The following is a 14283-nucleotide window of genomic DNA, read 5'->3' on the forward strand; positions in this document are numbered from 1 at the left end:
TATGATGTAACTTATTCCGGGGCCGGTGTGCGGGGAGCGAACCTTAACGACCGCCCAGAAGCTTTCTGAGCGAACCAATCGGGCCAGGATCATCAGCATATGTCCAGGGATGAGGGGAATGTGTCAGTGTGAGGGGTGCACCAACCGCAGAGCGTCGTGTTTTGCCTTTGAAAACTGAACAGTTTTTTTTAAAAACGGGCCGCCTAGTGCAGCATCACTAGTACAACACGCAACTACACTGAGGGCTCCACACTAGCCGGTATAGGCGAGCCCCGGCGGCCTCACCGTCGCCGCTCGCGGCGGAGCCGACGGCGGAGCCACGGGCGGGTGCGACCTTTTGGGGGGACATGAGCTCGCCAGAGGACGTCACCGATGGCTCGGCGCGCCTCTTCCCGCCAGCGCGGGGCGGCCCACCTACAGGAGCGAGGGGGAGGTGGTCGTGAGCTCACTTTGTCGGCCGCGCGCGAGGTGAAAACTGAGTGTGAGGCGCGCAGGAGGCGAGGGTGGGCGCGCCGGCGGTCGAGTTACCGAACAATTCGACGTGGCGCAGCTCCGCGCCGGCGGGGACGACCGAGCACATGATGTCGGCGGCGGTCACGCGACGAGGGAGAGCCGCAGGAGCCCTCTGAGAGCCAGGCGCGCGAAAGCAGCGATGAGTGGCGCCGCGATCAGCCACCTGTGGGCGGTCATCGGGGTCGCGGTCAAGCTCGCGACGGGGTGAATCTGGTGCGTCTAGTGTCACTGGTGGGCTGGGTGTGCAGCAGCCGCGCTCAAAAAGAGGGAAAAAACTCGACAACTGTTTGGAGTGTCTACTTTCTCGACACACCGTTCTCGGCCCGGCCGGAAAGCTGGCTGGTGGTCGCGCGCGGCGCGTCAGCGCCACTCCGACTGGTCGGGCACCTCGGCTGGGTCCATCGGCAAGAGGCCCGCGCCGTCGGGCGGCCCCGGGAGCGCATGATGCCCCTCCGAGAGGCGCTGACGCCCCGCCGAGATCGCGCTGGTTTGGCACGAAAAACGAGAAGCGCGAAGGGGGGGGTCCGAATAAGTTACATCATAGCTTGCTTTGGGCGGCGCTGTCTCTCACCTGGAAGAATGCCAGCAAAGACTAGCTGCACCCGTGACCCGAGCTGCAAAAACTGCCAGCGGGAGCACTAGAGCGCGCAGGGTTGACGTTGAGGGAGGAGGGCGCATGCCGAAGTATTTAATTAATACTTGAAGTAAGGATGATGATCAAAGAACCCTGCACAAAGACCGCAGGGCGGGGACCTGTTCCTTTTTACCCATCTCCTAGTAGAGGTGTCCGTTTCATTTATTTATTTAGGATGATGATGGGGGACGGAGATGGAGGTCTAGTCTCAGACACTAGAGCTCAGTTTTGCACTCTTTGTGTTTCTTCTACAAGTCTTCTTTATTTGTACCTACGGCGGTGCACTCCTCTCGTCACGGAGATACGCGCTACTAGAGAAAAGGCGCTCCGACGAATCCTCTTTGTCTGCAGACATCTCTCGCTGCCTCACAGCAGCAGTAGCTCGCGGATCGTCCTCAGCCACCGCTCTCTCCCGGCTCGCTGCAAGCCTGACCCTCCGGCAACGCCCGACGCCACCGACCCGTCCCCACCCGCCGCCTTCGCCGCGCTCGCCGCGCTCGCCGCCGCCCCGAGCCTCTCCATCTCCGACGCGTACCTATGCGAATGAATCATGACGGGCCCTCCGCTCACGGCGCCGTCCAGGTTGGGGTGCCTCCAGGCTCCGGCGCGCGCCGCTGCATCAGCGCCTTGGCGTAGCTCGGCACGTGCCTCGCCGCGCGCGTCTCGCCCATCCTCTCCTGTTCACAGCCGCGCGGTGTGAAGAGACGCTGTTCACATGCGTGCGTGTGCGCCGCCTCGCCGCTCCTGCACGTACAGCTGGTTGCGCACGTAGTGGTAGTCTATCGAGTACCTGTTCGGGCGAGGGAAGGGAAGGGAAGCTTCGCCACGCACACGAGGTAGAGGGGGAAGGGCCGGGCAGCCCTCGCGACTCCACGTCTAGACGACAGGAGCGGATGCACCTCGGCTGCATCTCGGCTGCGCCCCGGCCGCATCTCGGCTGCACCTCGGCTGCACCCCGGCTGCATCTCGGCTGCACCTCAGCTGCACCTCGGCTGCACCTCGGCCGCATCTCGGCTGCATCTCGGCCGCATCTCGGCTGCACCTCGCGAACTCGATCCCCTCGGGCAGCGTCTTCGCCACCAGAGAGGCGAGGAAGTTGCCCAGCCACGGGGGAGCGCCACGATCGGCGGGCACCTACCACACCACCCACGGGCCTGAACCCACGCTGGATTCGGTACTCTGGAGGTGTGGTGGAGCCCCCTGCTCGGCGGTCACCTGCTCACGGGTGGCGCGGTCCAGACGCCGTTCACAGATAGCGAGGGCGGAACCTCCTCTGCTCGGCGCGCACGTAGGCGGCGTCGGTCAGCGACTTCACCATCGAGTCCCCCTCCACCGTCTTCATCGCGATCAGCCGCCGGTCGCCCGCCGACGGCAGACGCCGCCCCCCATGCCCCCCCTCCTGCAGCACCTGGAGGTATGGGGAGGCATGGGGAGATATGGGGAGATAGGGGGAGATACTGGGAGATATGGGGAGATATGGCACCTCGACGCGGCCCGCCTCCACCGCCGCCCGCAGCATCGCCCTCCCCCTCGCGTTCCGCACCGTCACCATCAGAGGCGCCGTCACCATCTCGTCCGCCTGAGATTCGACATCTGCCGAGATCAGCCGAGATCGCAGCCAGCGGCGCCTCACGATCTCGTCCGGCTGAGGTTGGCGGAGATTGGCCGAGATTGGATGAGATCGGAATCAGAGGCGCGTGGCGGCCACCAAACGAGATGTGCCGAGATCGGGGGAGAACGGGGGAGAGATACCTTCGCGTCGAACGGCGCGCCCATGTACCCCACCACCAGATCGGCGAGGCCTAAAAAAGAAACATGGCGTGAAACAAGAGACGTAGTCGCCCGCCACCAGATCGGCGAGGCCTGAAAAAGAAACATGGCGTGAAACAAGAAACGTAGTCGCCCGCCACCAGATCGGCGAGGCCTAAAAAAGAAACATGGCGTGAAACAAGAAACGTAGTCGCCCGCCACCAGATCGGCGAGGCCGTTTGTGTAGTCGAAGCAGGCGAAGCACGAGGGGGCGATCGAGGGGATGCCGACCGAGGGGGGGAGGGTCATGTAGGCTGCCTTGACCACGCTCTCGCGGCCTATGGGAGATCTCGGGAGATGTGGGGAGATCTGAGGAGATGCGTAGGCTGCCTTGACCATGGTCTCGCTGCCAGGTGCGTCCGCCTCGAGGCTAACTGCGCCGCCACCGCCACCTCCGCTGCCGCCACCGCCGCCACCGCCGCCCCCGCCTCCGCCAATCCCGCCGCCGCTACCCTCACCGCCGCTGCCGCCGCCCCCGCCATCCCCTGCACCGCTGCCGCACTCCCCGCCGCCGCCCTCTCCGCCGCCGCCGTCCTCCTTGAGCCGCGCGTGCACTCTGAAGTCTGCCATGAACTCGTACGCAAGCACCTGTTGTTAGTGATCAGCCATATAGCCATTAGTGATCGACAGCTAGTCAGCCACGCACTCGTACACGCGAGCACATCGTTGGCTCGCTCCGCGCCGACGCCGGGCAGAGTCGAGACGAACGCTTGCGAGGCCTGAGAGTGGAGAGACGCAGCCGGTCGGGGGATATGCAGAACTGATCTCCCCAGGGTTCACCTCCACTGTGGCACGGGATCCCCTACCCCCAGGGAGTGGGAACCCGCAGTGGACCGTCCCACTAAGCATATTGCAATATGCAGCCGTTCCTCGGCGAACCTCGGCGAACCTCGGCGAACCTCGGCGAACCTCGGCCGAAGAGGCGGGGCCTGTCTGGGCCGATCTCGGCGGAGCTCGGCGGAGCTCGGCTCTCTGCAGCGCCCCCGGGCCAATCTCGGGTCAATCTCGGGTCAATCTCGGCTAACCTCCGGGGTCAATCTCGGGTCAATCTCCGGTCAGTCTCCAGTCAACCTCGGGTGCATCTCGGCTAACCTCCGGGGTTGGGCTGTTGTCGACGCAATGCGTGCCGAGCACGTAGAGCCCGCCCGGCAGCAGGCCCAGCGCTGCCTCGGGCGCCGCGCCGTTGAGAGACCGCAGAGCCTGCACCGGGAGATGTGGGGGAGGTGTGGGGAGGTGTGGGGAGGTGTGGGGAGGTGTGGGGAGGTGTGGGGAGGTGTGGGGAGGTGAGGGGAGGTATGGGGAGGTGTGGGGAGGTGTGGGGAGGTGTTAGCAGTGCCTGCAGCCGAGAGAGCCCAGTTGGGCCGAGACAGATATAGCCGAGGCAGAGCCGAGATTGTGCCGAGATCAATCGCAGCGCCTGCACGGCGCAGCCCACGCCGCAGAAGAGGAGCCGCCTGTTCACAGCCGACGCGGTGTGAACAGACGCCGTTCACAGCAGCCCACGCCGCAGAGGAGGAGCCGCCGGATCGACTCGTCTGCAGCGACCTCGTCGAGCACCTGTTCACAGCCGCGGCTGCTGTGAAGAGACGCCGTTCGCAGCAGCGCCGTGAGGAGCGTGTCTGCGCTCGGATGGTCTCGACGGATTTGATCTCGACATATCTCGACCGGCCTCGGCGGATATCGGCCGATCTCGAGCGATCTCGGCGGATCTCGGCGGATCTCGACTCATCTCTACTCATCTCGGCGGACGTCGGCGGATCTCGGCGGATCTCGGCGGATCTCGGCGGATCTCGTCGGATCTCGGCGCCTCCAGCGACGGGCACAGCGACGGCTTGACGCGCCGTCCCTGCAGCACCTCTTCCGCGCTGCGGCAGAGAACCTGCTCGCAGCGCGGGGCTGTGAAGAGACGCTGTTCACACACGCCTCTGCTGCGAGGCGGCATCTCACCTGTTCGTAGGGCGGGCCGCTGTGAGGTGACAGCGCACAGCAGACAACTACGACCTCCGCAGCGACGCGGCAACTCACCGGCTTCGGAGAACCGAAGCCCGAGCCGGCCGCCTGGGCGCCGGTAACCACGACGGCATCCACCTCTGCTCTCTCGAGCCAGGCGAGGGCGATGCCTACGGGACGCGCACTGCTCGTCTGCGACGGTCAAGCCGAGGCGTGTGCTCGAGGAGAGCGAGAGAGGCGTCGCTCGCCGGTGGCGACGCCCGTCCACTGAGCGTTGTTCAGGAAGCCGCGCGCGAGGACGATCTCTTCGTGCACGCCAAAGTGAGCCTCGTCAAGATCGTCGGCGGCGGCGTCGAAGCGGCGTGCTCGGCCGTGCACCGGCTCCTCGAGCCGCTCCGCTCTTGCCATGCCGTCGCCGATGAAGGCGCACGCCTCCGTGACGGACGTGACGCCCGTGGCGCTGCGGCAGAGGCCGCAGTTGGAGCAGAGGTCCTTGGCCGGAAAGGCCTGAGGCCACGGGCCAGTGATTGGCCTGGCATTGCTCGCAACAGACAAGAGCAGCGAGAAGAGCGACATTGTTCAGAAAAAAGAAAACAGTCGCGACGCTCTCGGTTTCATTACAAAATCGGAGTCGCGCAAGGCGAAAGAAGCTGCGAGAACAAGGGACCGGCAGGCGGCGGCGTCGCAGGACGAGGCAGAAGAGAACGACGCGACAGAGGAGGAAGTGACAAGGGAGAGAGAGAGAGAGAGAGAGAGCTCTCTCTCTCTGACAAGGGAGAGACCGACGAGAGTGGGACGGCCGCGAGGTGGCATGAAGGTTGCAGCGAGAAGCGGCGAGAGACTGCGAAAAGAGATACGAAGAGGCAGACTCCCCAGGGTGGGCGACGGCTAGCGCATCACACTAGCGTGAGGACCTCTGCAAGTGAGGCCTCTTGCGGCAGAGAGTGATGACGTTTGTGACGCGGCTGCCGGTTGAGCTAGGGAGCCTGGCGATGGACGCCACCGCGACCCCTCGTGGCATCTCTCTCGCCGTCGGCGAGCTAGGGGCTCACGGACGGCCGACTTTTTATATGACCAGTAGGACAGCCAGTAGGACGAGCTAGGGGCTCGCGGACGGCCGAACGGGGTTGGTCCTGCAACGGCGTCTCGTGCGGAGCAGTGGTGTGCTGTCGCGCGAGTGTTGCAGGCGGGGGTCGAGGGACCTTCCCCTTTGCAATTAACAATGCTTTGGAATCTATGTGTGGACATGACCTCGAGTGGAGCCCCAGTCCGTTACCGTTGGCTCTGGTGCATGTGCCGGTGCGTTTTTTTGAGAGAGAGAACCAACAAGAAATCACGACTCTCACAGTCGTTTGTGCCTGTGTGCTAGGCTAGCGAGTAGCGTAGGAACAAGTCAACATCGGGACGAACGACGAAACATTAGGGCGCACAGAAGTCTTCGTCAGCTGCAAAAAGCTGCAAAAATTCAGAGCACAAGCAAGGGGTCATGTAGTCCCCTCAGACGCTGACGTGATCGCTTGTCATGTGTGGCGCAGATTCTCTTTCTCTTTTACCTGTGTTAGTGCCAGTCGCGCCAGTCCCGTGCCGCCGTGTTTCTTTAGAAAGAAAGAAAGAAAACAGACAACGCCGGCAAGGGAGGGATGGGAGGACGGCACGCCGCCACCACACAGGGATTTTAAGGAGAGGAGTGTGGTGCTAGCCGTCGCCCACCCTAACCCTTGGGCGTCTGCTTCTTCCTATCTCTCTTCGCAGTCCCTCGCCAATTCTCGCTGCAACCTTCATGCCACCTCGCGGTCGTCCCACTATCGTCGTTCTCTCTCCTGTCGCTTCATCCTCTGTCGCGTCGCTCTCCTCTGCCTCGTTCTGCGACGGCGCCGCCGCCTGCCGCTCCCTTGCTTCTCCTGCCTCTCGGCGGTGTTTCTTTTGCGCAGCGAATTCTTTTTCCCACCTAAAATTCTTTTTCTCGCGATGTCTGCCCCGCCGCGCCGCCGCTCGCGCAGCCTCGCGCCCGCTTCCACCGCCACTCCCTCGCCAAGCACGCCGCCGTCCACCCGCCTCCTCGACCTCCCCACGGAGCTCCTCGTGCGCGCCATCTCTCGCTGCGACCCCGCCGACATCGCTCGCGCCGCGGCCGTCTCGCTGCTCTTCCACGCCTCGCTCGCGCTTGAGGGCATCCGCTTGTGGGCGCAAGAGCGCGGCTTCGAGCTGCCGGCGCAGCCAGAGGGCGAGGGCTGCGCCGTGCGGTGGCTGTGCTTTGCTGCGCTGCTGAGCGAGTCCAACCCGCCGGCGAGGGTGGCGGCAGGCGAACATCACAGCATCTTTGTCGACGGCGAGGGGCGGCTCTCGTCGTGCGGCACGGCGCCGGCCTGGACTCCAGCGCTGCTCGGGCACGGCGAGGGCGTGACGCGGCTCAACACGCCGACGCGCCTCCCCTCGGCGCTGGTCGACGAGCGCGCCGTGAGCGTGTCGGCGGGATGGGCGCACAGCCTCGCCCTCTCCGCCGACGGAGCTGTCTGGAGCTGGGGCGCTGGAAGCCACGGCAAGCTGGGCCACGACAATTGGCAGAACCAGCTGCTGCCCAAGAAGGTCGAGGCCTTGGCGGGCCAGCGCGTCGTCGCTGTGTCGGCGGGAGCATTCCACAGCCTCGGCCTCACCGCCGACGGCGCCCTTTGGAGCTGGGGCGGGCCAGCCGAGGGCCGGTTGGGCCACGGCGACCACCAGCGCCAGCTGCTGCCCAATAAGGTCGAGGCCTTGGCGGGGAGGCGCGTCGTCGCTGTCTCGGCGGGATTCGCGCACAACCTCGCCCTCACCGCCGACGGCGGTGTCTGGAGCTGGGGCTGGGGCTTTCAAGGCCGCTTGGGCCACGGCGACCAGCAGAACCAGCTGCTACCGAAGGAGATTGAGGCCTTGGCTGGCCAGCGCGTTGTCGTCGTGTCGGCTGGAGGCGCCCACAGCCTCGCTATCACCGCCGACGGCGTTGTCTGGAGCTGGGGCGGTGGAACCTATGGCAAGCTGGGCCACGGCGACCAGCAGCGCCAGCTGCTGCCCAAGAAGGTCGAGGCCTTTGCGGGCAGGCGCGTTGTCGCTGTGTCCGCTGGGAATTACCACAGCCTCGCCCTCACCGCTGACGGCGCCGTCTGGAGCTGCGGCGAGGCAGCCGAGGGCCAGGTGGGCCACGGCGACACGCAGAGGCAGCTGCTGCCGAAGAAGGTCGAGGCATTGGCTGGCCAGCGCGTCGTCGCTGTGTCGGCGGGAGAGCGGCACAGCCTCGCCCTCACCGCCGACGGCGCCGTCTTCACGTGGGGCAAGGGCGGCCACGGCTGCCTGGGCCACGGAGAGGACCTGTCGGACCACCTGCTGCCCAAGAAGATCGAGGTGTGGGCGCCGGGGCAGTGATGAGAAGGGCGAAAGTGCCCAAGGCTCTGTGTGTCCGTCCGGGCCGCCGCCACCTGCGAACGTATCCGAGAGAGGAGAGAGGCGAATCCGCGCCGACCGCCGACAGAGGGGGGGGGGTATGCAAAAAAAGCACCCTGGTCCCCCCCTAGACAGCCATGCCCATGGATGCATGAAAGGATATTTTACAAAATAAAAGCGCGGCTCAGCAGTGCGCACGGACCGCACGCCGCGATTCACACGACTCACTGCGTGCGGCCCTTCCCAGGCATTCAGTCTAGCCCGCACTTTTGCGCGGCCGTCATCGGTTCGACCTCGACCATGTCCAACGCCGGCTTGCCATACTCGGCGAACGCCGGCCCTCCCACCCGCACGAGCGCCTATGCGCACAAGTCGCGGACACGGTCCTCACCGGACGTGCCGTGACTCGGGTCCGGCCGTCCTCGCGCGGAAAGGTTCTGTCGCGCCCGTCGCACGCCCCTCGCCGCCGCGGGCGGCAGGAGCGCCTCGGGAAGCCGCGAGAGGCGGCCGCGGCGCCGCACGAGGCAGAGGGCGACGAGGGCGAGGAGGGCAGCGGCCGCGGCGATCGCCGCCGGCAGCGGCTCGATCAGGACTGGAGGGGCCAGCGGCGGCGGGGCAGACGGCGGAGGCGACGGAGGCGGCGTCAGCGGCGGCGCGGGCGGACGGCCCGGAGGGGCGGACGGCGGCGGCGACTGGGGCGGCGGCGGCGGCGAGGGCGGCGGCGGCGAGGGCGGCGACGAGGGCGGCGCTGGGGGGAGGGAGGGCGAGAGCGGCGGCGGCCGTGGCGGCGGCCGTGGGGCGATGCAGGTCCCGCACTCGTCTGGAAACTCGGTCCCGACCTGATGGGGGGGGAGGGGGGGGGGAAGCGGGGCATGTAGACACAGTGGCGGCTGTCTCCAGGCGCCAGGTCGGGCGGGGCAGGGAGGGTCCGAGCTATCCCCCGGTTTCGAGCTGCGGGGGGGGGCTAGGTCCTCCGGAGGAAGACGGCAGGGGGGCCCTGCTCTGTCTTGCACCGATCGACCTCCGAGCAAGGCCCCCCGGAGCGCACGCGCTGGGGGAGGGGCGCGGCGAACCTGCACGCACGCGGCGCTCTCGTCCTCGCCTTTGGAGGTGACGAGGAACTCGATCCGACCGCCTATTCGCACGGATGTGGTGTGAAGATTCGCTGCTCGCAGCTCGGGCCGCTTGCACGGCCGTTTCATCGAGCCTGTGTTAACACACACACAGACGCGTGAAGAGGCGCTGTTCAATGCTCGTCCTTGGGCGCAGCTTGGTCCGCGAGCCGCAAGTGTGGCCGTCCGCGGAGGTCTGCAGCACAGCGCTGTCGCAGCCGCACCACTGCCGAGCGCGGAAGAGGCTACAGGAAGGTTCAGAGACGATGCAAAGAGTCAGGCTCGAATCGCCGTACCGCAGCAGCGGCAGCAGTGGCAGTCGCCCGCGCAGGACCGCCTCCGTGTCGCGCGGCCGGAGCACGTCGATCGGGTACTCGGCCGGGGCCGCGTAGAAGCCTGGCCAGGTGTAAGAAGGGCTGCAGTGGTGAGAGGCAAGGAGGGCGCGAGGGCTGAGCTTGGCTCGTCACGGTCTGAGAGGCAGGCGGGAGCCCCGGCGCATCTAAGGCAGTCGACGCCTTGCTGCAGCCCCCGCCAGGCGACGGCTCTGCCGCTTCCGGGCTCGAGCTGGTACACCCCGAGCAGCGTCTCGCTCTTGCCCCAGATGACCTTCCACGCCTCGTCGCAAAACTCGAACCAGAACAGGCCGAGCGGTGCACCTGATCATACCACCGCACGCCGCCCTGACCACAAGCTCCTCTGTGGCACTCTCGCACGACCGCGGCCCGCAGATTGAGGCGCGCCGTCGTACCGATCCGTGCACGCGTGGACTTGCGCCGCGTAGCCAGACGTGTCGGGCGTTAGCTGCTTCTCGCCCACAAGGTGCTGGTCGCCTTGCGCGGGGCGGGAAATACGCCGGGGACGCGTCATAGAGGGGACGGCCGCGGTGCCGGTCTCCCCCTCACAGTGCTGGTCTCCGTTGGTGTCGCCCCGACCTCTCACTGCGAAGACGTCTCATCGCCTCGGCTTCAGATCTCTCGGCTACATCTCGGCTAATAACATGTTGCCGATCTCGGTGACGAGCGTGTCGAGGGCGGCGAGGTGGCCCATCCCCGCCCGACGCAGCGAGCCCGCCAGGTTGAGATGCAAGTTCTCCGGCACCTACTCCCATGCCGTCAGGACTGGAAGCAGCTCATTCATCGCCCAAGACTGAAGCGCTGCCTCTGGGGTGCCTGATCCGAAGAAGCCAGAAAGCTGATTGACTGGTTCGTTGCCACAGAGGGTTTTGTTACTGCGGCTCCGAGTGCCGGGCTCGAGCCGAAGACGTCGCGACGGAGGACGACGCCGTCGATATACGTCTGCACGCAAGTGATCTGTTCACGGCCGCATCCAATGTGAAGACACGTAATTGACAGAAAGCCGAGGAAGTGTCCACAGATTGAGGTTACCAGCCGCGCACGCGCCACCTCCTCGCCGAGCCGTGTCCAGAAGGCTGAGTAGACGTCGCACAGGAAGCCGCCGGGCAGCTCGGGGCATCGGAATGTGGCTCTGACGGCGAAGGAGACTGGCGAGCCGATCGCAGGGAGAGAGGCCTCTGGCCAGCCCGCCGCCCTCTCCGCCTGCGGTCGGCGGGGGGACGGGCGAGTGGGGTGCGAGGGCAGAGTCGCGTCGTCCCCGCAATTTATCACCCGCCTCTACAAGATCGGACGCCACCCCGGCCAGCTCGTCCGCCATCCGCCTATAGCCCGAGAGAGCAGCCGAGTCCGCATAGATCATGCCGAGATATCAGCCAATTCTCGTCTGCGTCATCACACCTCGCCGCCGCCCTCTCGTCGCCGCCGAGGCCAACCTGCAAATTTGGAAAGGATGTGATGTATCTATAGATATGTGTGTGTGTTGCGTGCGTGCGTGCTTACACCTGCAGGTCCTCCTCGTTCCCGACCAGCCAGACCCCGATGACGTCCGTAAAGTCCTTGGCCTCCGCCACCACCGCCTCGAGCGCGGCACGGTCCCACGCGCCGCGCCGGAACGAGATGGCCACCATCAGGCCGAGCGAGCGGAGCTCGGAGAGGAAGGCGCGGTGGCCGCCGAGCCGCGCCTGGTCCGGGCTCCAGTTGTACACACGGATGAAGTTGCAGCCCAGCGCTGCGATGCGCCGCAGGTCGCCGCGCCCGCTCGACGACCACTGCGAGGCGGGGCGAAGGGCGTCGAGAGAGGTTAGAGACGTGGTCGAGAGTGCAGCGGCGGGGATGGCGGACTATGTTGAAGATGGTGGCTTTCTGAAACCCGGGACGGCGACTGCCGGCGAGCGTGATTGCATGCACGCATGACCTGACGCTATCGAAAAGCCAGGACGGCGACAGGCGGACAGTCACGCTTGCTGGCGATTGGTGGCGGTGGCGGCTATCGCATGCACCTGCGGCGCAAAATCGTCGGAGAAGAAGTCGCCGTCCCAGAAGAGCTCCGGCTTGAATGCGGGCATCGGGCGGCCATACAGCTTGGAGGCGTATGTGTGCGGGTGTGGCGCGTAGTTGATTCCGATCACGGGCGAAGGGAGAGCGGTGCGAGCGACCATCGCAACACTGCCGAGCACACAGCTTCCATAATCATCTCGAGAAAAAGAAAAACAGTTACGCCACAGTTGAAGCGAGGAAACAGGAGAGATATTACCAATTGACTTGTCGAACGCCAATGCGCACAAAATGAGCCAAGTAATCGATGTATGGCGCTCACCGCATATGGACAAACGACATAAACGATGCACAAACGATGCACAGCTCAGCATAAACGACTGCTGTCAAAAGGAGAGTCGATCAATCCTAACAAACAAATCTCTCTCTCTCAATCCTTCCTCCGCTTGCGGCGCGGATGCGTCGCGCCTCTTGCGGCATCTTCCTGCTGCGCTCACCGATACTCGAGCACAAACTGCCCCCGACTCGCCGTGCGAGGTAGTCCGAGGTAGCTGCAGGGCCGATCCAACTAGTGTCAGACACATCAACGGTCGGCTGGACGTCCTCAGATCACAGAGGTCCTCACTACGGAGGGGAGCTCGGCGTGCTGCGAAAAAAGAGAATTAGAGAAACACTCGCGCGCACAACAGTGAAAAAAATCACTACGGTAACACAGGAAAACGAGCGACCATTGCAATAACAATGAAGCAACAAGCTAGAAAAAGAAACCCGAGCATCTTTAATCCAGCTGGATCAATCATGCGGCACCGGGGGAGTCGTGGACGCACAAACGACAAGCACATGACAAAAAAATCTCTGTATGGAAAAAACAGCTGCCACCGGCGACAAGCACAAAACAAAACAAGCACATGTACATGCACATATGTCAAAAGGAGAGTCGATCAATCCTTCCTCCGCTTGCGGCGCGGATGCGTCGCGCCTCTTGCGGCATCTTCCTGCTGCGCTCACCGATACTCGAGCACAAGCTGCCCCCGACTCGCCGTGCGAGGTAGCTGCAGGGCCGATCCAACTATCAATGATAGTGGCAGACACAACGGTCGGCTGGAGGTCCTCAGATCACAGAGGTCCTCACTACTAGGGGGGGTGGGGGGGGGGGGCTTGTGATCCGCCACCCTAGCTTACGATGGATAGTATCTTTACGCCCAGGCAGGGACAAACATCTAAAGCTAAGGGAGACTCGCCGATCTCGATGCCAGCAGTGCTCACCAAGACGTCCTCATAAATCAAGCGTGTGGTCGGCTCATGAGAGGTCCTCACTCAGCTTCAGAGGTCCTCATCCTTTCGACCACGCTCTCTCCTGCTGGCGCATACTGAAAGGCAGCGCACCTCCTCGGCGCACGTTCCAGCCCTCAGAGGGCCAAAACTGTCGTGAGAATGTGAGTCCGTTGACCCCAATCCTCATGAAGCAAGCTCAAGGCTCATGAAGCAAGCTCAGGTATGACAATGGGAGCTGCTCCTAGATTCAATCGCCGTCGAGGAGCAATCAGATGTGGGTTGTCTTGTGTGTGCGTTGTCTTGCGCCGTCGTCATTTTTTTAAGAGTGAATCTTTAATGAAATGTTGTCATTGCATTTTTCTAGATATGTGCGGCCTTCCTCGCAACACTTGCTAAAAATCTCTCAACATCGACCCCCCAGTGATATCTTAAATTGGTGAAGTAATTTCTTCTGCAATAACGACGTGACTGTGTCTCTGTGCGATTTCGGGATTGTTGGTTTATGATCTTTGACTTTGTGAACGGCGGCTGAACGCCGTTTCCACGATGGATGCGAATTCTGTGGTGAAGACTCAAGAGGTCGTCGGCGCCTGGACGGGCTGGGACACGCTCCCCCCGAACTGTTCCGGCCCAGTCGTCGAGGACGAGTGGCGGCACGACTACCTCCTGCGCCTCGAGACGGGAGAGATCTTCCAGCTCAAGGCGCGCGCGCCGGAGTCGTCGGCTCACGCTCGCTCCAGAGACAGCACTCTCTCGTGCACGCGAGCCGGAGGGCTGCAGTGCCGCGGGCCCATGCGTAGCACACAAAACAGAGTGCGTGAGCTTCGGATCGCCTGCGCCATGTATGTCTGTATGTCGCAGCGCACCACACCGCCACGCCGACAGCCACGACTGACCTCCTCTCCTCTCCTACTCGGCTCGCAGAAGCCCCCGCCGCCAAAGAAGCTGCCGAACGGCAGGACGAAGCGCATCATCACGAGCCGTGCAGGCGCAGCACAGCCGCGCGCACTCACACACAGCCACACACGCACACACACACACGCGCGCACACACACACACACACACGCACGCACACATGCACGGCCAAGCCGCCCTAGCCGCGTAGCACACTGCCGCTAAGTCGAGCCGCGATGACGCCTCTCCGCGCCTTGCGTGCCATGCGAGCAGGCAGCATCTACCGCGGGCTTCTCACGGCGGCGCGTGCCGAGGGAGCGAAAGGCAAACCGCG

General features: G+C 64.3%; 1 protein-coding gene across 1 annotated transcript; it reads right to left on the reverse strand.

Moving 5' to 3' along the window:
* Nucleotides 1-1513: 1513 nt before the first annotated feature.
* EMIHUDRAFT_98617 (hypothetical protein) lies at nucleotides 1514-5482 on the reverse strand (the record flags this gene model as incomplete). Its single annotated transcript, XM_005786574.1, has 14 exons — nucleotides 1514-1682; nucleotides 1718-1824; nucleotides 1898-1937; nucleotides 2416-2555; nucleotides 2631-2726; nucleotides 2900-2949; nucleotides 3085-3234; nucleotides 3349-3544; nucleotides 3619-3675; nucleotides 4091-4156; nucleotides 4380-4410; nucleotides 4780-4835; nucleotides 4982-5098; nucleotides 5165-5482. 14 exons carry the CDS (start codon nucleotides 5480-5482, stop codon nucleotides 1514-1516), a joined length of 1593 nt encoding a protein of 530 aa, XP_005786631.1.
* Between the last annotated feature and the right edge of the window lie 8801 nt (nucleotides 5483-14283).

Source organism: Emiliania huxleyi (genome assembly GCF_000372725.1).
Source record: "Emiliania huxleyi CCMP1516 chromosome Unknown EMIHUscaffold_15, whole genome shotgun sequence".
NCBI lineage: Eukaryota > Haptophyta > Isochrysidales > Noelaerhabdaceae > Emiliania > Emiliania huxleyi.